Source organism: Borostomias antarcticus, assembly GCF_949987555.1.
Source record: "Borostomias antarcticus genome assembly, chromosome: 3".
Classification (NCBI taxonomy): Eukaryota; Metazoa; Chordata; class Actinopteri; order Stomiiformes; family Stomiidae; genus Borostomias; species Borostomias antarcticus.
In genome coordinates, this window is record NC_140236.1 from 10428179 (window position 1) to 10450886 (window position 22708).

Sequence of the window (22708 nt, forward strand, 5' to 3'; positions counted from 1 at the left end):
TCAGGGCGTGTCCTCTCGCTCCTCGCTGATGCACTGCTCCCAGGCGTGCTTGGCCGCCTGCTCCTCCCGGTGGCCGTGGGGGGGGTGGAAGATCCTCCGGGGCAGGGGGACGGGCTGGGGCGCCAGCTCCTCCTCGGGGATGCAGCCCTCCCGCAGGTAGGGCTTGGGGGGCACGGCGGGCGGCGGCGGCCGGCGGTAGGGGAGGTGGTGGGGGGCGTGGGCGTGGCCGCCCGGCATGGGATGGCCGTGGTGGGGGTCCAACCCCGCCGGCTGGGGGTGGGGGTGAGCGGGGTGGTGGAGGTGGGGGTGCGGCACGTGGGGGGCGTGCGAGGACGAGGGGCTGCGGTAGTGGAAGGGCCGGACGGCGTCCAGGGAGGGCTCAGCCTCGGGCCCGCTGTAGTGGATGTGCAGGTAGGGCGAGGCCAGGTACTCGTCGGGGGTCCACAGGTGGCTGGGGACGGGCTCCGTGGCGTCGCTCCGGACGGGCGCGGGGTCGGGGTACTGCCCGCCGAAGTTGCTCTCACTCAGGGAGGAGACGCCGCTGCTGGCGCTGCCCGACAGGGTAGAGTTGCTGCCCCCGAGGGCCGACTGTGGACTGGTGGGGGAGCCGGGGATTGGGTGGAGGGGAGACTGTGGGGGGGGGGGGGGGGTGAGACGAAACACGAGGGTTTACTGTTTCACAAAATGGGAAAGGTAAGGATATCAAACTGATATCAGATATCAGACTTTCCGGTTCAAAAGTACAAAATCTTTGTTCAGAACGTGAGAATGATAAAGTGATTAAGTGTGATACTTTACTGTTTTTAATGTGTGGGTACCGTTTTTATTGTTTTACGGTTTTTATTGTTAGTTTACATGGGTATCATCTTGTTGTGTTTTAGTGTTTTTCTGTTGTGTGTCTTGTTTTAGCTGCAACAGATGCATTTCCCCATTGAGGATCAATAAAGTACTAGCAATCAATCAATTAATCAATCAACCAATCAATCAACCAATCAATAAATCAACCAATCAATAAATCAATCAATCAATCAATCAATACCTTTCTCAGAGAGCGGACAGGCAGGGCTGGGGGCGGGTCGCAGTTCTGGTGGTGAAACGCATCAAAGTGCATCAGGAAGTGTCCTGGAGAAAGAGAAGATGGACAGAGAGACACCACACATCAGTCTTGCAGACCTGCTGGACCTTCCGGGCACCCGACTCGCAGAGTAAAAACTCTGTAGAGTGAAAGAAGGGTGAATATGTGCTGTATATTTCAGTGACTTTGTGAATCAAGATCGTGTTTCCGGTTGGACGTTGCTAGTCCGGTTCAAACTCCTCCTACCAGGTGGGAAGGACCGAGGTGGGACGGGGGGCATGATGACGCCCCCTGTAGGGCCCAGGACGTAGGGCATCGGTTCCCTGCCCTCCCCCTCCAGACTCCAGCTGCTGGGGCCACCGGGGAACCCTGGGGGGGAGGGGGGGGGGCACCAGCATGAACCCACGTTAGCACAGGAAGTGGACGTGGATAGCAATGTGATCTGATGGTGACCAGGCTCGTTCTAACGTTACAGACTAGAGTCAGGGGGCCTGGTCTGGTGATGGGGCCGGGTCCTCACCTTTCTCTGGTAGACCCATGTGGGGCTCGGCGCACGGCTTACAGGGGCTCACTTGTTGAAGTAAGGCACGCTGCAGGTGGTTGGTCTGACGACAGAAACACAACATTACATCGCGGATGACGCCTCTGAAGAAGGCCGATCGCAGTTCGAGGCGTATAATCGTCAGGGGTCTACCTGTCCCGCGCTGCGATAGGGACAGAACGCCACCTGGCACCACCGTAGCCTCACCTGTCCGTTCTCGGCGATGGTGTAGTACATGGCGTTGTTGGCCCTCTCCCGGTGCGGAGGCAGCAGCATCATCACCTCCCGGTTGTGTTTGGACTTGTCCGGCAGCGACGGCGAGCCTGGGAGGACGGCGGGAAGGGGGATGGGGGCGTGGGGGTGAGTTCAGCCCCGAAAAAACGTAGCAAAGCGTTTATCGTAACGGAAACGGCGGCGCGCCGAACGCCCTCTGCGTTTCGCGAGCGTCGCACCTACAGTATGGTAGCTGAGCAGACACGGCGAGGATTATATATCAGTCTGCTGATCGGGTGACACCTCTGGCGCACTCACCAAACGAGAAAGAACCCCCCTCAAAGCCCGTTGCGCACGTTTCATGTAGTTTCGAGGAAACGGGTCGCTCGACGCGGAAACTGCAGCAAAACGGCGCGCGCCGTTTTCAGATTGAACTCGCCCCTAGTGTTTCAGACGTCAGACTCCATCAGCGCTAAAACACCCTTCCACTCACTGGCTGTGTCACTGCTATAAACAGGCCTCGATTGCTCCCTGGAGTCCGCCGGCGTGAATGAGCTTGTTTTTCAGAGCTGCGTGGCTGTCTGCCTGGTCTGATTACTGTGAGAGGGTCATTACCGGTGATGTGATACAGGCTGGTGCTCTGACACCGTCACCAGAGCAGCTTCTGGGCTCGGCCTCTCAAATTGAGACCGTGTCCGTCCTGTACCGTCCCTAGCCTGGCTCCAGCCCCTGAATCAAACACCCACTTTCATTTTCAAAATGCGATTTTCCAGCTCTCATCCAGAGTGATTTCTTGGGTACGATGTCAAATGCTGTGATTGGTTCGGGGATGAACTAATCGCTGAGGGCTCCCTCGTCGGCAACACCCATCTCGGAAAACGTCTGCAATGGGAGCTTGTTCCGACTGAATAGCGAAGTGACACGAAATGGCAATTCAGTCTGAGTTCCCCGGCCTTGAAACAACATCTTTCTACTCAGCCAGGTACAGAACTGTAACGGTGTCTGCACACTGCCCCGACCAACGCCAACCGACGCCAACCTACAGCAACGTTGGATTGCTGTGCCATGTTTGTTGGTGTCGTTGAATGGGCTTCGCAGCTGAATTTGAAACTTCCAACATTCTAACAACAACTGCCAACTTTAGAATGCTGGGTGTTGGGAGTTGGCTGGGGCAGTGAGCCGGCACCTGGGAACTGTCCCTGGGAACACGTCCTCCATAACAGCCTCTCCGGTCGCCGCCGCGTGACTCACCTCGAGCGCTGGAGGGGGCGGAGGTGACCACCTGGGAGGAGGTGGAGCGGATGGAGCTGAGGCTGGAGGAGGAGGGGCTGGGCTGCATGTGGGCGGCGTCCTCGGCGGCATGCTCGCCCATCAGGCCGTCCGTCAGGATGACCAGGTTCCCCGCTGCCGCCGTCGCCTCGCTGGAGGTGTGCGAGGACAAGGAGGAGGAGGAGTGACGGATGGAGCCCTGCAGGTTCAGAGGACTGAGACACGGAGATGAGGGGGGGGGGGGGGGAGGAGGGAGGGAGGGAGAAAGAAAAGGGGAGAGAGAGAGAGAGAGAGAGAGAGAGGGAGGGGGGAGAGAGAGGAGGGAGAGAGGGAGGGAGAGAAAGAAGAGAGGGAGAAGGAGAGAGGGAAGGAGAGAAAGAGAGAGGGGGAGAGAGAGAGGGAGAAGAAAGGGAGAGGGAGAGAGAGTGTCAAAACCGGAAGTAGCCGTCAAATCTAACATTTTACCCTAACGTGACAAAATGGCTAGCAAAAAACGCAAGTATAGTTGGTCATTTTATTCCAATTTCAATGCCTTTCCGATTGTTATAGAGGGTTTATATTGATTTATTCTGAGTATTAAATGCAAAACTCATAAAAACATAAGTGTGAAATAAATATTCTATTTTGTAAATTTGCTGTATTTTGACTTCACTTTCAGAGTTAGGAACATTTCAGAGATCCCTCCTTCCCGCTGGGTTGGGATCTCGGAGGTTCTACTGTATGTACCGTATATTGATGAGTGGCGGCTGGTTTTCTGGGCCCCATCCAAGCCCGGGCCCCCTGGATCATGACCCCCTTTCCCCCCAGTTATATCCTACAGTTCTAGCCTTCTAGCCTTTACTGGTGTGTAAAGTAGTACACCGTGGGTGTGCCTGGCTTTGTGGGAGTGCGCATGTGCCAGTCTGTGTGTGTGTGTGTGTGTGTTGTGGAGCGTGACTGATGGACAGATCTGTGCCTGTCTGTCTCTCTGTGTGTGTGTGTGTGTGTGAGTGTGTGTGTGTGTGTGTGTGTGTGTCGTGGAGCATACTGACCTGTGCCTGTGCACCAGGCGGACGCTCTCTGGGCTCATGTGACTGTGGGAGGTCAGGATGCCCCTGGAAGAGCTGACCCCTGGACAGCCACCCGTGGGGCCGAACCGGTCCGCTCCCGGCACACCCTGCAGGGCCCCAAACACAGACTGCTCTGAATATTCACCCTGCAGGGCCCCAAACACAGACTGCTCAGAATATTCACCCTGCAGGGCCCCAAACACAGACTGCTCTGAATATTCACCCTGCAGGGCCCCAAACACAGACTGCTCTGAATATTCACCCTGCAGGGCCCCAAACACAGACTGCTCAGAATATTCACCCTGCAGGGCCCCAAACACAGACTGCTCTGAATATTCACCCTGCAGGGCCCCAAACACAGACTGCTCTGAATATTCACCCTGCAGGGCCCCAAACACAGACTGCTCAGAATATTCACCCTGCAGGGCCCCAAACACAGACTGCTCTGAATATTCATAATGCCAACATGAACACAAAAAGACAAACAGGTAGATACACACACACATATTCTACACAAAAACACACACACACATTGACACACACACACACAAACATTATTCACACTGCCAACACGCACACATAAACACATAGATGCACACATCACGCAGACTTAAAACACAAACAGATGGATACACACACACACACACAAACGCACACACACACACAAACATCCATTCAAACATGTATATGTACTGTACAACAACAGAGCTGCACGCAGAAGGACCCCTCACATGATGCAAGCCGGTTCTCATCATGTGGAACTGATCTACGAGCTTTTTGTGCAGGGGACGCATTTCCGGATGCACCAGCTTCTCGTGGACCGCTAGCCCCACTCCTAGGATGTGAACCTGCGACCGTAAAAACAAGCATACCAAAAATGGAAGAAAACACGATGAGCCTCGCATCTCTTGCTTTAAGCGGGACACACGGGGATTGGCGTGTCGTGTCCCGTTCTATAATGGGCGGGTCACAGGGTACTTGGCGCCGGGCCCCACCCACCTGCTCCTGCATCAGGTCCTTTAGCTGGGTGATCCTCTCAGAGTCCTCCGGATGGCTGTTGACATAGTCTTTGTCGAAGAACGCCTGGGGGGGAACAGAGAGAGGATGAAAGGATCTCTGGACAGAGACCACCGACTAGACCACACGGCTCTATAGAAAAAATACCCCTGTCGCGCATGCCCCCCCTTTCCATCCCTCTATCCAGGGAGCCTCGTGAGGTCACCCCGACCCCCCTGTGTCACTCCGAAGATCAGTCTGGCCTTATCTCGAACGATTGTTGGCGGGTGGGAGCGCTCGCTTCGGCCGATCGGCGTGACAAAACTTTCACCGAAACCAGTCATTACGGCTCGTCGCTTACGTTCTACTGGGGGTGGTGGTGGTGGTGGGGGGGGGGGGGGGGGGCGGGACAGCAGTCAGAACACAGTCCCTGATTGGCCCCGGTCAAAACGTAACGTCCTGGATGGGGGGGGGGGGGGGTCCAGACCGAGCTTGCAGGGTGAGACTGAGCGCGAGCAGGCGGGAGTGTGGCGGTGTGTCTGAGTACCTCCTGGTAGCGGGCGATGCCCCCATTCACGGCGGCGTCGATGACCCCGTTGAGCAGCATGCTGAGGGGGTTGATGTTGCCGTGGTGCTGCCGGTGCTGGTACTGGCTGATCAGGGTACGCAGCTCCTGGGTCTTGTTCTCCACCACGTAGATGGCGTTCTCCAGAGGGCTCACCTCCACCTGCCGATGCACGCATGCACACCACACAAAGCTTTTTACCAAACCCTAACCCGAAAATGAACCCTAAACCTGTGGGGTCTAGTCCCCGGTCCTCACAAGTATAGTTTTGCATATCTGAACCTGAGATGGAATAAGACGGGAATCTCAGGAGGTCGTCTGAAATTGACGACTGAATCAGGCTCCCAGATCAGACGGATGTGCTGCACACACTTCTGCACTGTCTGACAGACGCACGCACGCATACACACACACACACACACACACACACACACACACACACACACACACACACACACACACGCTCACACCAGTCTGACAGACGTGTCCCTGGGGGGCAGAGATCCCAGTGTGAGCTGCCAGAAGTGTGTGAGCGTTAGAGATGCGCGGATGGAGTTTGAGCACCCGAATCATCTCATCAATCATCCACCCACCACCCACCCGACGTATTTATCTTCTAAAATTTAGAGACCCGCACCCGCACCCAACCCGCCAAACATGAAGTTATTGTATTTACATTTAAATTATGCCCAGCCGTTCGTGCTCATTCGCTTTTCATATAGGCACATTTTCTTGACTTAAACAATTTAAAGATTATAGGCTCGCTTTCGCAGGATCTCGGTTGACGAAGTGGTCGAGGGTATTTGAGTGAGCTGCTGGCAGGTCTCGCGCTTTCTTGCAGTTGTTATAATATAATACTGTAAATATAATTATAGTAGTCATTAAATACGAATATAACTGACAAATCCACCCGCAATCCACCCGAAATTAATCACAATGTTGATTTTTATTGGCCCACCCACCCGCGGATGTGGATATCCGCCAATGTCGCGGATATATCCACAATATTGGCATCTCTTGTGAGTGTGTGTTTGTGAGCGAGCATGTGTGTTTGTGTGTGTGAGCGAATGTGTGTTTGTGTGTGTGTGTGAGCGAATGTGTGTGTGTGAGTGTGAGAGTGTATGCGTGAGAATGTGTGAGCGTGAGAGTGTATGCGTGAGAATGTGTGTGCGTGTGTGAGCGAGTGTGTATGTGTGTGAGCGTGAGAGTATATGCGTGAGAATGTGTGTTTGTGTGTGTGAGCGAGTGTGTGTGTGTGTGTGAGCGAGTGTGTATGTGTGAGCGTGAGAGTGTATGCGTGAGAATGTGTGTTTGTGTGTGTGAGCGAGTGTGTGTGTGTGTGTGTGTGAGCGAGTGTGTATGTGTATGAGTGTGAGAGTGTATGCGTGAGAATGTGTTTGTGTGTGTGAGCAAGTGTGTGTGTGTGTGTGTGAGCGAGTGTGTATGTGTGTGAGCGTGAGAGTGTATGCGTGAGAATGTGTGTGCGTGTGTGTATGTGTGTGAGCGTGAGAGTATATGCGTGAGAATGTGTGTTTGTGTGTGTGAGCGAGTGTGTGTGTGTGTGAGCGAGTGTGTATGTGTGTGAGCGTGAGAGTGTATGCGTGAGAATGTGTGTTTGTGTGTGTGAGCGAGTGTGTGTGTGTGTGTGTGTGAGCGAGTGTGTATGTGTATGAGTGTGAGAGTGTATGCGTGAGAATGTGTTTGTGTGTGTGAGCAAGTGTGTGTGTGTGTGTGAGCGAGTGTGTATGTGTGTGAGCGTGAGAGTGTATGCGTGAGAAAGTGTTTGTGTGTGTGAGCGAGTGTGTGTGTGTGTGAGCGAGTATGCATGTGTGTGAGCGTGAGAGTGTACAGTATACGTGAGAATGTGTGTGCGTGTGTGAGCGAGTGTGTGTGTGTGAGCGAGTGTGTATGTGTGTGAGCGTGAGAGTGTATGCGTGAGAATGTGTGTGCGTGTGTGAGCGAGTGTGTATGTGTGTGAGCGTGAGTGTATGCGTGAGAATGTGTGTGTGTGCTCCTCACCAGCTCTCTCCTCTCCACCTCAGACCAGCGTGATATCCCAGGGAGGGGCCGCGTCAGGATCAGGGTGGTCCGCTCAATCCACAAGCTCTGCACACACACACACACACACACACACACACACAATATATATATTTTAGCCCTTCAAAATGGGTTTCAGGCAGCATTGACCGCCTGGCTCACAGGTGTGGTGATTCAACAGCGGTGATGGGGTCCTATAGACGGTAAATGGACTGCACTTACATACTCTAGCACTCTTATCCAAAGTGCTTTACAGCGGCCTGTTATTCCTCCATTCACACACACATAATAATAATAATAACTAGAAATGGTGCTCAGAGAGCACAGACCTCCGTCCCTGAATGGATTTTGTGGATGCCAGAATTTAATGGGTTTTAAATTGGCCCATGCTACACCCCCCTCCACCGAGTCTCTAGCACCCCCACGAACTGGCTTTGCTCTAAGTTTTGTTTTCATTCGTGGACCCGGCCCGTGATTCGGATCTGCTCCAAAATGTAATGGGTTCTAAGATGGACCATGCTACACCCTTCTACCGAGTTTTGTGAAAATCGGTCCAGTCATTTTTTAAGTAATACTGCCAACAGACAAATACACGCACTCACACACACGCACACACGCCACCGAAAATATTACCTCTCGCCCTGCGCTGTCACTGGAGTGGAGGTAACAATAATAATTCGGGACCTCGAGGGTCTTTTATTCACCAAATGGTGAATCAACACACAAATAAATACACAAATACAATATATTCCCACACCAATGGTGGCAGCTGCCATGCAAGGGGCTGGTCTGCTCATTGGGAGCAATTTGGGGTTCTGTGTCTGTGCCCAAAGACACTTTGACATGTGGACAGGAGGAGCCGGGATTCGAACCGCCGACCCTGTGGTCACTGGACGACCCGCTCTACCTCCTAAGCCACAGCCCTCATAGCCGGCGGCGGCGTACCCTGAACTCGTTGTCGCGGTCCTTGGGGCCCTTGTGGAAGGGCCGGTCGTAGTGGAAGCGGCTGACGTTGTTGATGCGGTAGAAGCTCTTGATCCTCTCGGGGACGCGCTCCAGCTGAGGCACGTCGCCGATGTCCGACACGGGCGCCACCGCGTAGATCTGCAGGTCTGAGGCGACGCGTCAAGGAACGGACACACAAGCGTGCGCGCACACACACACGCGCACACACGCGCACACACACACACACAGTGGGACAGGCTGCACTCACACACACAGACGCATGCGCGCACACACACACACAGTGGGACAGGGTGCACTCACACGCGCACACACACACACACACACACAATGGACAGGCTGCACTCACACACACACACACACACACATATATATACACACACACACACAAATACACTCCGAAATGCATCTCTCACTCATCTTTAATTTTTCACGTTTCCTATCCTCTCGTTGCCATGCAGACCCGATCGTGGGTCACTAGACAGATGAATGACCCTGAGTCAGGATACACTGAGCGTCGCTCTGCAGGATGGTGTCGTCTGGTTGGTTGGGGTGCTGCATGGCGATGGCCTGTGGGAATTCTCCCAGCATCCTCTGCTGGAAGTCCTCCAGACGTTCATAGTCATAACCCCGGCAGACAAACTCCTTATTCTGGAGAGAGAGAGAGAGAGACAGAGAGACAGAGAGAGAGAGAGAGAGAGAGAGAGAGAGAGAGAGAGAGATCAAGGGAGGGAGGGACAGAGAGAGAGAAAGAGAGAGAGAGAGAGAGAGAGATCAAGGGAGGGAGGGACAGAGAGAGAGAAAGATAGAGAGAGGATGGGTTATTCTAAAGTTGTTAGACAAGAACACCGAAAATAACATTTTGAATCTCTGAGAGTAATTGTGAATGTGTGTGTGTGTGTGTGTTGTGTACATGTGCGTGCATTTGTGTTTTTGCACGTGTGTATTGATCTTACACGGAGGAAGAAGGGGAACTTCCTGCCGTAGAAGCCCATCCTGAAGAACTCTGGTTCGATACGCTGCTGCTCCATTATGTTATCATAATACGCTGCCTCCATCTTCTGCAACAGTCAAACAACATCAACAATGTCAACCTTCTGACATCTCTTTCATCTCAGTCACAAAGACACATCATTAAAGTGGAATCTATGATGAGGGGCTCTGGAAGCTTGAATATATTTGCTAATGTGTTCAGCAGAGATCCTGTTAGAGTGCAAGAGAAAGGGAGAGAGAGGGAGGTAGAGAGAGGAAGAGAGAGAGAGGAGAGAGGGAGGTAGAGAGAAAGAAAGAGGGAGAAAGGAAGAGAGAGAAAGAGAGAGGTAGTGAGAGAGAGAAAGGGAGAGGGAGGGAGGTAGAGAGAGAGGCGAGGGAGAGAGAAAGGGAGAGGGAGGGAGAGAGAGAGGGAGAGAGAGAGGAGGTAGAGAGAGAGGTGGGTGGAGGGAGAGAGAGAGGGAGCGAGAGGGAGAGAGGGAGAGAGAGAAAAGGAGAGAGAGGGCGAGAGAGGGCAGGAGAGGGAGAGAGAGAAAAGGTGGAGGTTAAAGGACAGAAAGACAGATGAATGGAGAGCAGGCAGAGCTGCCGTGTTCTCAAACCCACCCGTATCCAGCTCAGGCTCTGGTAGTCATATAACGTTTCATACTGGAAAGCCAGTTCCCGACAGAGCGAAATCCCATATTCCCAACACTGGACAGAGATGGAGAAGACAGGCATGTGAGCATATGGAACATCTCAATCAACGCATTTACAGTATCCTTTCTGCGGAACACAAGTCCCAGGGGGGGAAGCACCGTTATTAAAGATACCACAGTACAGACGGAACATTCCAATAGCGATCTGCTCCAAAAATGAAGTATGGTTTAGCAATAAGTTTGACGTACTGTACTATACATGTGAACATATGGACTACAAATCAACAGACAAGCTGCTGTGAGATGAGCAGGCTCAGCAGACCGGCCCACTGCGGCTGGACTCACCTTGCCCTTGTTGAAGTAGTGGAGGACCTTGCGGCTGAGGTTCTCCTTGCGTTGCCACTCGCTCTGGGAGGGGTAGTGCAGGAACTCCCTGAGCGGACGCTCCTCCCAGTGGAGCAGCTCCCAATACAGCAGCAAGGTGAACGCGGCCTCTGGTGGAGGGGAGGGCGAGACAAAGGGTCGGGTCGGGTACGATGTGTGTGTGTGTGTGTGTGTGTGTGTGTGTGTGCGCGTGTGTGTGTGTGCGTGTGCGCGTGTGTGTGCGCGTGTGTGTGGGCGCCTGTGCACGTGCGTATGTGTGTATTAGCTACCAGTGAAGTGTGTACAGTATGTGTGTGTTAGCTACCAGCGAAGTCCTCAGGTCACACTGCTTGTGTGTGTGTGTGTGTGTGTGTGTGTGTGTGTGTGTGTGTGTGTGTGTGTGTGCGTGCGTGCGTGCGTGCGTGTGTGTGTTAGCTACCAGTGAAGTCCTCGGCCTGCAGGTGCAGGTCACACAGCTTGTGGATGTAGCGGATGTACATGTCCTCCTTGTTGATCTCTGACTTGTAGAAGTTCTGGGGAGAAGAGAGGAGGGTCGGCAGAAAACAAAATGATTGACAATACTGTACTAAACATCAGTGTGCTACTGTCTCAACACCGACAGTGTGCTAACTGCCTCAAAACCGTCAGTGTGCTACTGTCTCAACACCGTCAGTGTGCTACTGTCTCAACACCGTCAGTGTACTACTGTCTCAACACCGTCAGTCTGCTAACTGTCTCAACATTGTCAGTGTGCTAACTGTCTCAACACCGTCAGTCTGCTAACTGTCTCAACATTGTCAGTGTGCTAACTGTCTCAACACCGTCAGTCTGCTAACTGTCTCAACATTGTCAGTGTGCTAACTGTCTCAACACCGTCAGTGCTAGCTGTCTCAACACCGTCAGTGTGCTAACTGTCACAACACCGTCAGTGTGCTAACTGTCACAACACCGTCAGTGTGCTAACTGTCACAACACTGTCAGTGTGCTAACTGTCACAACACCGTCAGTGTGCTGTCTTAACACCATCAGTGTGCTTCTCAACACATCTCTGCAGACATATGTGGGGGTTAAAGTGGAGGTCAAATGTAGATCGGCTCACCATGAGGTTGACAGAGCCCCCCATTTTCTTGTTCTCCATCTCATCCCCTTTCATGCAGTCCCTGAATCCGAGAATGGTTTTAATATTGCATTATAAGACAATATACAGTAGACATAAATCAGATGTCTAGACATACTGTAGTCAGGATATTCACGGTGAACGCTACCTGTAATCTAGATTATGAGGACGGTACCTGTAATCTAGTATGACAAGGACAGTAACTATAATCTAGATTATGAGGACTACCTGTAATCTAGTATTACAAGTGCGGTACCTGCAATCTAAATTATGAGGACGGTACCTGTAATCTAGATTATGAGGACGGTACCTGTAATCTAGATTATGAGGATGGTACCTGTAATCTAGTATGACGAGGACAGTACCTATAATCTAGATTATGAGGACTACCTGTAATCTTGTATGACAAGGACGGTACCTGTAATCTAGATTATGAGGACAGTACCTGTAATCTAGCATGCCGAGGACAGTACCTATAATCTAGATTATGAGGACTACCTGTAATCTAGTATAACAAGGACGGTATCTGTAATCTAGATTATGAGGATGGTACCTGTAATCTAGATTATGAGGATGGTACCTGTAATCTAGATTATGAGGATGGTACCTGTAATCCAGCAGTCGCTCCATGAGTCTGGTGACAGACGTGACGAAGGAGATGCCCGTCTCTCTCCATGTTTCCTGTTCTATCTTCTCCAAGAGGCTACAGACACAGAACAGGGATAATCTTATATACTGTATACGTATATCTATATATACTGTACCTCTGTGTGTGTGTGTGTGTGTGTGTGTGTGTGTGTGTGTGTGTGTGTGTGTATATATATGTATATCGCACAGTATACCAATGAGAGTAAACGGTCATGACAGGTTTCAGGGGTCCGGTAAGGGTCCAGTCTTAGGTGGTGACAGTGTAGTAGGAGGGAGCTTGAGAAAAGGCAGAGATGAACTCGCCTTTTTGTTGCCATAACAACGTGCTCAAACCAGCCGTTGAATTATTTTCAACTTGTGCTTAATGGTGCGTTCCAGTGGCTAATGGTGCATTCCAGCTGTCTTGGGAACTCGGGCCTTCCAAATTCCCCGGTGGACATGTAATTGGGACGCCCCCTTGGAAACTTGGGGAACCTCACATAGTGTACCCTGACCTGACCCAACCACAACAGCTGACGTCAAAACCAAGATGGCTGCTCCACGCATCAACAATAAGTGAAAGCTGTGGTAATACTGTTTATTAGCACTTGTCTCATATGTGTCTCATTAAATAAGTCATACACACAGTACTGTCCAACCTCTGTCTGTGGACATAATTGCTACAGTGTTTGTATGTGCAAAATATCGCATAGTCAATTGCTATTGCTAATCATGGCTAACCTGGCCAGAACTGGTATTGCTAACATAGATCAGGCTTAAGTGGGTTTTTCGACTTGTAACTGGAACGCGGTCAAATCTCCATGTATTCCAGCTGTAAAACGTCAGAGCAGATCCAGTGAGACTGTGGTCCTAAGCTGAGTGGGGGAAGGGGGGTCTGGGAACTCACTCACCTGGGGTACGGGCCAAACAGCTGGGTCCTGGAACATGAATGAGAAACATGAGAAGGTGAGCTTGGTCACTCGTAAAACAACACTGAGCTGTGTGTGTGTGTGTGTGTGTGTGTGTGTGTGTGTGTGTGTGTGTGTGTGTGTGTGTGTGTGTGTGTGTGTGTGTGTGTGTGTGTGTGTGTGTGTGTGTGTGTGTGTGTGTGTGTGGAGGCTGTGAGGGCTGCTTACAGCAGGCTGAAGAGCTCCCGGTGGTTTTCGTCGCCTTTCCCCTCAGACACCATGCTCTCTAGCTTATCCATCAGTTCAGCCTCCACCTTCCCGTTCACACAGACAAACACACAACGTCACGTATCGACATTCTCATGCATCGTATGTTTGGTAAATAAATATTACACTCCCTAAATCCTCAGCTGCGTTCAAATTCAGCGAATAGAGGCGAACGTTTGTGGCGCACATGTTTTCTTTGAACGGTTAAACTAAAACGGAGGGCCCTTCTGTGATCAACACATTTTCTGGATGATATATTTTGGATGTAGTCCCGCTAGAACAACCTAATTTAACGTTAGTTAAAAGTAAAAGGGCCTCTGGTATTTAATTCATTCATTCTATCATATAATTCACATTTCCCTCAGTCCAGCATCCATTTCACCACAAACTACCTTCTCAGACTGTTCGCTTATATTTGCAAACGTACACGGCGAACACAAAGCTAACTGAAAAAAGTAGAAAATAGTAGCATTTAAAATAGCTATGTTCGCTGAATTTGAACGCACCACTAGCCTGTGTAGCAGAGCAGGGCCTGTAGGGGGCGACACAGTAGCGCCCCCAGGGACCAGCGCTCAATTTGAATTTCAGTTTGTTTGAAAAGGGACAGTGCACATCAATCAACAACAAATGCAAAATACGCCATATTTAGCCAGGAGGCTAATTTTCATCTGTAGTCCCTGGCCAAGACGTTATAAAAAGGCATCCTAAAATCACAAGATAAAAGTAAACAATAAAACAGCATCATACAAAGCATGAAAAAGACACTGTTTATGAAAAAAAAAGATACAAATCGCTCAGTGACCTGTTTGAAGTTGCCGTTCTTCCTCTGCTCCCAGTCCATCATGTCGTGGAAGATGGGGATCATGATGTTGCGGACCTCGCTCTGGGGCACCAGGGTCACACCGAGGAAGGGGCCCATCATTCCCGGGATGAAGTGGGGCTTGTTATCGCCCAGCTTCTGCCACATGCTGAAGAGCTCGTAGGCCATCATCACCCTCAGGTCTCCATGCCTGTGGGAGCCGGCAGAGGATCCTCCCTCTTAAGCGCCTGTTATATCTCTAGTTTGCTACTCATGCACTATATTATGCTCTTTCTTAGTTACTTGTTTAGAGAGGAGATGCACTTGTGAGTTCTGGTGAGTAGTAGTACACTGACTACTTACGTTAAATGCAATTATTGTAAGTCACTTTGGATAAAAGCATCTGCTAAATGACTGTAAAGTAATGTAATGTAAAGTAACGTAGAGTTGTTCAGCTGGACTGTGACTGGCGTGACTATGTTGTGGTGACCATGGTGGAGCTGAGACAGAGAGGAGACAGAGGGAGGTGTACAGTAGAGTACAGTAGAGTACAGTAGAGTACGTACTTGTCCAGGATCTTCTTCCTCTTAGTCTGGCTGAGGGGCTCCAGCTGCAGGCTGGGCTGGTTAATGTACAGGACCGTCAGGCTGAAGAACGAGTTCCACACCTGTTAGACACACACACACGCACGCACACACACACACACACACACACACACACACACACACACACACACACACACACACACACACACACACACACACACACACACACACACAGGGGAGTTGACGTCAAGCAGGAAGAGGGTACTGCAATAGTGACTGTTTATTCTGTTTAGACTGTTTAGTCTGCTATACAGAAAGATATGGGGAAAAAAGGATGGCTTCTCCGAGATATTTTTCTTCACTTGCAGCCTGCTGTCAGTTGAGAGAGCTCCTCCTCCGCGCACACACACCTTGAAGTCAAAATCCGCCTCAGAGAAGTTCTTGTGCAACGCCGGAGACAGGAACTGTGTTGTTGAGACGATTATACTGCGGGAAAAAACAGCGGAAGGTTATTTTCCCCCCAAAATAGCTGATGAAGCAGAGGATGCGCGTCGCACGTTTAAGAGTGGGTTAAGCGACGGTTTGTCGGCCGAGAGTTTTGCATCACGGGCCGTTACGTCGCTGTGTCCTCGTTGAGTAATCAGTGCGCGGAGGAGGCGCAGTGCGAGAGAGAGAGAGAGGGAGAGGGAGAGGGAGCGAGAGAGAGAGAGGGAGAGAGAGATAGGGAGAGAGAGAGAGAGAGAGAGAGAGAGAGGGAGAGAGAGAGAGAGATAGGGAGAGAGAGAGAGAGCGAGGGAGAGAGAGAGAGAGAGAGAGATAGATAGATAGATAGATAGATAGATAGATAGATAGGGAGGGAGGGAGAGAGAGAGAGAGAGAGATAGGGAGGGAGAGAGAGAGATAGGAAGAGAGAGAGAGAGGTGGGGAGGGAGGGAGAGAGAGAGAGAGAGAGAGAGAGAGGTGGGGAGGGAGGGAGAGGGAGAGAGAGAGATAGGAAGAGAGAGATGGGGAGGTGACGGGGGCGACGCCAGACTTACTGACTGGTGAGGAGCCTCATCACGCTCCAGTCCCGGGGGAAGATGGTGAGCTTCATCAGGTTCCTGAACACACAGAAGATCTTCAACAGGAACTCCTGGGGGTAGAATTAGTCAAACACCATCCGTCACCGGCGCTAACGTTGCATACGTGGCTCCCGCATGTGTGTAAATATGCGCAGGCGACAGCGAACGAGGCGCTGCGGCCTCCTTGTTGTTGGGATTCAGGCTGATTGAAGCCCACTCTGTTCTGGTGCGGCGGTGTGACGGCCACTCACTTTGAGCTCCTCTTTGCTGTGGAAGTTGTTGAGCAGATGGTGAAAGTGGATCTCTGTCATCTGTCTGAGCAGAGAGAGCAGGCAGGACACGTACTCCCCCTTTAGAGAGAAGACAGGCGCGCACACGCACGCACACACACACACACACACACACACACGCGCACACACACACACACACACACAGGGATCAGTCCACGTGGGAGCGTCTTTCAAAAACAGACTGGGAGTAAGAAATGATGCGACTGTCTCAACTGCCTGGAGGTGGACAGGGTGGCGCGGAGCTCACGGTGATCTCGGCCGTGCACTGGGGACAGCGCTGTCCCCGGGCCGTCTCCAGGGACTGGGACTTGCTCATGATGGACAGCAGGGTCTGCAGCAGCACATCCAGCAGGCTCTCCACCATCATCTCCACCTCCTCCTGCACAGACGACTCCTGGGACAGAGAGAGAGAGAGAGAGAGAGAGAAAGAGAAAGAGAGAGAGAGAGAGAGAGAGAGAGAGAGAGAGCAATACTCAATAAATTATAAACCCTCGTAATGCTCAATACGTCGTTTACATGATTTACGGAACACCAGTCTGCATGGTCAGTAATGCATGGACAATAGATGTACAGTGAAATAGTGCTCATCTTAATAAGACATTGCAGTATGTTTTTACCAACAACGCTTTCCTGTAGAGCACAATTGTATACAGTATACGGAAGGATTGGTATAATGTGCATTAACTAGGATTATGAAGCGCTGTATACTGAAGGTGTCGTGTAAAACGGCGTGTGATCCAGATCCGTCGCTGAGGCGTGAATCAGGACAGAGAGTCTGTCTGTGTTGGTCACCGGCGTTACCATGGAGCTGGTCTTGATGATGGAGAAGATGCTTCCCAGGATGCCAGAGCAGATCAGCAGCTCCCTCTGCTGGCGCAGATGCAGGTGGATGTGGTGCAGGACCACAGGCAGCAGGATGCTACGAGACTCTGATGGGGGGAGAGGGAGAGGGAGAGAGAGAGGGAGGGAGAGACAGAGAGAGAGGGAGGGAGGGAGAGAGAGAGAGAGAGAGGGAGGGAGGGAGGGAGGGAGGGAGGGGGAGAGAGAGAAAAAAGGAGAGAGATGGAGAGGGAAAGGGGATATGTCAGAAAAGGTAGATAGAGAATAAATACACTGTATTTATAGTGTATGAAATGAAAACATTGTATTTGTAGTGTATAGAATTAAAACAGTGTATTTATAGTGTATGGAATTAAAACAGTGTATTTATAGTGTATGGAATTAAAACATTGTATTTATAGTGTATGGAATTAAAACATATTTATATTGTATGAAATTAAAACATTGTATTTATACATAAGTGTATGTAATTAAAACCTTGTATTAATAGTGTAAGGAATTAAAACATTGTATTTATACAGTAGTGTATGTAATTAAAACATTGTATTTATACATAAGTGTATGGAATTAAAACATTGTATTTCTAGTGGATGTGGAGCAGGTGCTCGTCCCCCAGGTGTTTTCTGAGAGGGTGCTCAGCTGCTAGTCAAAGTCATGAAAAGAATTTACCAAAGTAGGAAAATAGCAGCACTCCTATAAAATAAAAATGTAAGGGCTGAGTCATACTTTATTAAAGTGCTTCTGACGCATTTGGGCCAGAGCATGACTGGTTGTGAACGTCCACCTCTTTTTATTATGCATGTCCTTATTGGGATCACCCCCACCTTAGTGGGGAGGAGGAAGTAGAAGTACATACATAGAAGTAGAACACATAGACATATAGATTCAAAATGCATAGAAGTGAAATATATTCCATGTTGTCCTATGAGTCTGTGAATACGTTTCACTTCAATGCATTTTTGTCTGATGAAGGCCTTTTTGCAATTGCAAAGGCAATTGCCTAGGGCACCGAGGCACTAGGGGCGCACAAATGTCCGCTAGCCCCCCCCCCCCCCCCCCCCCTCCACATCTCCCGACAATCGCAATTGTCTGCTAGCACCCCCCTCCCCCCCCCCAGCTCAACAACTTGTCGGGGGCGCACTGTCGTTATTTTGCCTAGGGTGGCCAATCGCCTTCCGCCGGGCCTGCCTTTGGCCGAAACACATCAGCAGCATTTTTATAAAGTATGACTTGAGCCTCAGCCCTTACATTTTTAAGTTATAGGAGTGCTGCAATTTCCCACTTTGCTAAATTCTTTTCATTGTATTTATAGTGTAAGGAATTAAAACCTTGTATTTATAGTGTATGGAATTAAAACATTGTATTTATACAGTAGTGTATGGAATTAAAACATAGTATTTATAGTGTATGGAATTAAAATATTGTATTTATAGTGTATGGAATTAAAATATTGTATTTATAGTGTATGGAATTAAAACATTGTATTTATAGTGTATGGAATTAAATTATTGTATTTATAGTGTATGGAATTAAAATACTGTATTTATAGTGTATGGAATTAAAATATTGTATTTATAGTGTATGGAATTAAAACATTGTATTTATCGTGTATGGAATTAAAACACTGTATTTCAGTGTATGGAATGACTGGCATACTGGAGCAAACTGAGAACTGCTGAACTTTGACCCTCATCTCTGTCTGACCTAATAATGTCTCTAATATTATTCAAGAAAAGGTCTTAACAGCGTAGGATTTATTCCCCAGGAAGAACGGCTCTCTGACCAGGGAAGAAGAACAGCCGGCTCTCTACGGTGCGGGCGATGGACTGCAGTTTGACCACGTCCATGGACTGGCCGATGTCCACCGTACTGGGCATGCTCCCCAGCGTGCCCCTCACGTACTCTGCCACCTCTTGGACGGTGAACATCTGCAGCAGTTCGTCAAAGATGTCTGGGAAACTGTTCAACAGCGCCGCCTAGGGGTCGGAGGGCGAACAGACCAACAGGGATGGAGAGGAGATGGAGAGAAGTGCAGGTGGACAGAAAGAGAGATTAAAAAAACACCCTCATCCTTCAGGCATCCACCGTTTCATGTATATCCTTAGAGCTCCTTTAAAAAAAACATATATTTAACCAGGTAAAGATTTAAAATCTATTTTTCAAGAGAGACCAAGAGGCCATCATACAAAGATACATTTAGGTTTCATACAAACACACAAATATCAAACATTTAAGAGGCAGTTTTGATAACAAATTAGATAGGGAGACAATTTCAAAATCCTTTAAGATTGAAAGATATGAAATGAAATCAGTTCTGGTTATTTCAAGTCTTTCTGGACGGTGTTCTGGGCGAGCGGAGCAGCGAATTTAAAGGTGCGGACGCGCAGAACAGTCACCTGCAGGACATCTTGCGGGCGCAGGATATGATGTAAGAGGTCATGTATAGTGAGAGGACAAACCGCAGAACAACATCGGCGTAAACAGGAGGAAACCAATGTGGGGGTTAAATTGACTTGACAGTTATTGCTACTTGATTGACGGGTTGCAGGCCCTGGGTGAACCCTGGGGGCCACAGAAGACTGGTCTAGGGTCAGCCTACCCCTCCACAAAGCTTCCACCATAACTGGAACAGGACCCCAATGAACGACCTGATATCAGTGTCTTCGTGAGGCTACGTCACCATAGTCTTGCAGGGTTGGGAGGGCGCGCAGCCTCCCGCTGTGCTAGGTGACTGACACAAGGGGGCGCTGTGACTTACTCAGACAGGAGGGAGCCCAGGAACATGACAACCATAGAGCTGGCATGCAGCTGGTCACGCCCCTGAGCTGTCCAAGAGGAAGGGGAGGGACCAGAGCAAACACAAAATAACACATGAAAGAGGACTCATAAAACACATCAGTGAGTTAAAACAAAAGAACAGACACGTGCAAATGTAACGAAAATATGTCAAAGTAAATCAGAACAGAAGAACAGATACATGCCCAGCGCAGGATGCGCAGTCAACAGTGGATGACAATTACAGACGGCCGACAAAGGGGAGCCGGACAGGAAGTGAGGGTGCGTCGGGGGACAGGAAGCGCGCGGAGTGTCTGACCTGCGTGAAGACCAGGGTCTCGGAGTTGCGGCTGTCCAGGCTGAGGACGAAGCGGATGGACTGGAACAGCTCCTGGACGCTGGCCCGGAACTGCTCCTCCTCCAGCCCACAGGTGGCGCGCGAGTACAGGATCCGGGACTGGACGATGAACTTAAAGAGATACTCCAGAGCCTGTAGGGGTCGGAGGTCAGGGTGACTATCGACGTCCGGCCTGTTATCAAATCAGTAAGTCAACTGGGACTCAAGTAGGATATCATCTTGTAATTTATCTCTCTTCGTGAATACTTGAAGACAAAGGACAAAAGACTGAGAGAAATGTTCCTAAGCCTTCTTCTCTTCTTCTGACAGAATATCACATTACGGAAAGCGTGCCGTATCGCCATGGAGGAAATGCTCAGATTAGAATGCGAGTCTGGGAACAGAATCAGCGTTCTGTAAGGTAAACATGTCAATACCGCCATAGTGCAGCGATCAATGGCTTCCTGGCTCCAGCTGGTCCCTAACCTTTATCTGACTGGGAGCCTGGCCGGTCCACCGTGGCCCCGCGCCGGCTTTATGTTACAGCACTCATCCCACCTCTCTGTGTCTGATCGTATGTGATTTGGCCTCTGGCTGATACTGAGACACGCTTCCTAGTGTGACGTCGTCGCGGGTCGATGTTCTCTTACCCTCATGGCCTCCTGAATGTGGTCCTGCCTCACCACCTCGGCCGAGCGGTCCATGTACCACTTCAGACAGCGGATCAGCTCCCTGGACAGACGGACGGACGGAAAGGCGGATAGATGGACGGACGGACAGATGGACGGACAGACAGAGACAGAAAGACAGACAGACGGACAAACAGATACAGACAGACACAGACACAGACAGACAAACAGGCAGACAGACAGACAGACGGACGGACGGACGGACGGACGGACGGACGGACGGGCAGACAGACAGACAGACGGACAGACAGACAGACAGACAGACAGACAGACAGACAGACAGACAGACAGACAGACAGACAGACAGACAGACAGACAGACAGACGGACAGAAAGAGAGACCGTAATTGATCAACAGATCTGAAGGAAAAAAGCGTCTCCCTCCCTACGCGTGTCTGAAGCAGCAGGGAGGCGTGCCTGAAGCATCAGGGGGCGTGTCTGAAGCAGCAGGGGGCGTGTCTGAAGCAGCAGGGGCGTGTCTGAAGCAGCAGGGGGGCGTGTCTGAAGCAGCAGGGGGCGTGTCTGAAGCAGCAGGGGGGCGTGTCTGAAGCAGCAGGGGGCGTGTTTGAAGCAACATGGGGGCGTGTTTGAAGTAGCAGGGGGCGTGTCTGAAGCAGCAGGGGGGCGTGTCTGGACGCCAGAGGGAGGTCTTACTTGTAGGCCAGCGCTCCGGCGAAGTGGTTCTGGATGTAGGAGTCCATGACGGGTCTGAAGTGGTAGAAACGGCTGTCCCTGAGCAGGTTGATGATGAACACCTGCAGACAGAGAGAGACCGCTTAGCCGGTCCGAACCGCAGATGTCATCGCGCCACCGCACACGTGCAGTACAGTGCTGTAACTGTATGTGAATGCAGTCATGCGTGGTACTGTAACATATAACCTGATTGGGCTGTAGCCGCTACATAAAACATGAGGACACCAGTCTCGCATCGTTTCTTCTCACCAGCGACTGGAAGACCAGCGGTCCGTATTTGTCCGTGTTGTCGTCCAGGAGACAGAAGAGGGTGTCCAGGACGTCTCTCAGAAACTGTAGGACAGAGAAAAAAGCAGCTCAACCCTAACACAGGAGGGAGGGGACTACTGGGCCACACACACACAAATATCACACACACACACGCACACACACATCACACAGACATATACACACACGCACACATAAACATAAACATCACACACTCAAACACATTAACATACACATCACACACACATATATCACACACATCACCCACACACACACACACACACAAACTACATGTTCACTGCCTGAGTGCCACATTAATTGCCAGTGACAGTAGTACCACGTGTTATTTCCAAAAACTACTATTAAACTAGCTATGAACAGCGGGTATAAACAGAACAGTGGATGTGAACCTTGACTATCTCCTCTCCGTTGATGTGGCGCAGTCGACCGAGGACGTCCAGCATTCTGTCCGGGTGGGCCTTCCAGTTCAGCAGGGCCAGGAGGTCCACTGTGAACAGAACAGAACAGAAGTAGAGTCAGAGAAGGGCCGGGCAGAGTAGAACAGCCTCAGCAGAACAGGGCATCACACACCCACTCAATCACCACCTTGCGTACTGTAGGTACTGTACAGAGCACTGAGGTGAGGGTTAGGGTTAGGAAGTGAGGTCCAGAAGGACTCGCTTTGGGAAGAGCCTGATCCCTGCAGCCATAGCTGCCCTAAACAACAGACAGCATGCTGAACAGGCCTGAGTGTGTAGGTGTCATTGTATGGTGTTGTCATGGTACTGTATGTTG

The 22708-nt window shown here is 50.5% G+C and overlaps 1 protein-coding gene across 1 annotated transcript in view; it reads right to left on the bottom strand.

The window, feature by feature from the left end:
* LOC311330141 (dedicator of cytokinesis protein 3-like) overlaps positions 1-22708 on the bottom strand; it is a gene marked incomplete at both ends in the record, with an annotated part of 49741 nt that continues 27033 nt past the window's right edge. Inside the window, 34 exons of the mRNA XM_084462135.1 lie at positions 1-630; positions 1040-1122; positions 1322-1444; positions 1596-1680; positions 1824-1939; positions 3081-3313; positions 4130-4254; positions 4879-4995; positions 5147-5230; positions 5691-5870; positions 7728-7814; positions 8691-8857; positions 9218-9359; positions 9665-9769; positions 10305-10391; positions 10682-10830; positions 11139-11232; positions 11799-11859; positions 12424-12519; positions 13355-13381; positions 13580-13665; positions 14421-14628; positions 14984-15084; positions 15373-15448; positions 16000-16094; positions 16275-16373; positions 16561-16707; positions 17115-17242; positions 18937-19129; positions 20248-20418; positions 20916-20997; positions 21608-21708; positions 21896-21979; positions 22324-22421. Coding sequence (XP_084318261.1) covers positions 1-630; positions 1040-1122; positions 1322-1444; positions 1596-1680; positions 1824-1939; positions 3081-3313; positions 4130-4254; positions 4879-4995; positions 5147-5230; positions 5691-5870; positions 7728-7814; positions 8691-8857; positions 9218-9359; positions 9665-9769; positions 10305-10391; positions 10682-10830; positions 11139-11232; positions 11799-11859; positions 12424-12519; positions 13355-13381; positions 13580-13665; positions 14421-14628; positions 14984-15084; positions 15373-15448; positions 16000-16094; positions 16275-16373; positions 16561-16707; positions 17115-17242; positions 18937-19129; positions 20248-20418; positions 20916-20997; positions 21608-21708; positions 21896-21979; positions 22324-22421 — 4460 coding nt within the window. The remainder of the gene's footprint in view (positions 631-1039; positions 1123-1321; positions 1445-1595; positions 1681-1823; positions 1940-3080; positions 3314-4129; positions 4255-4878; positions 4996-5146; positions 5231-5690; positions 5871-7727; positions 7815-8690; positions 8858-9217; positions 9360-9664; positions 9770-10304; positions 10392-10681; positions 10831-11138; positions 11233-11798; positions 11860-12423; positions 12520-13354; positions 13382-13579; positions 13666-14420; positions 14629-14983; positions 15085-15372; positions 15449-15999; positions 16095-16274; positions 16374-16560; positions 16708-17114; positions 17243-18936; positions 19130-20247; positions 20419-20915; positions 20998-21607; positions 21709-21895; positions 21980-22323; positions 22422-22708) is intronic.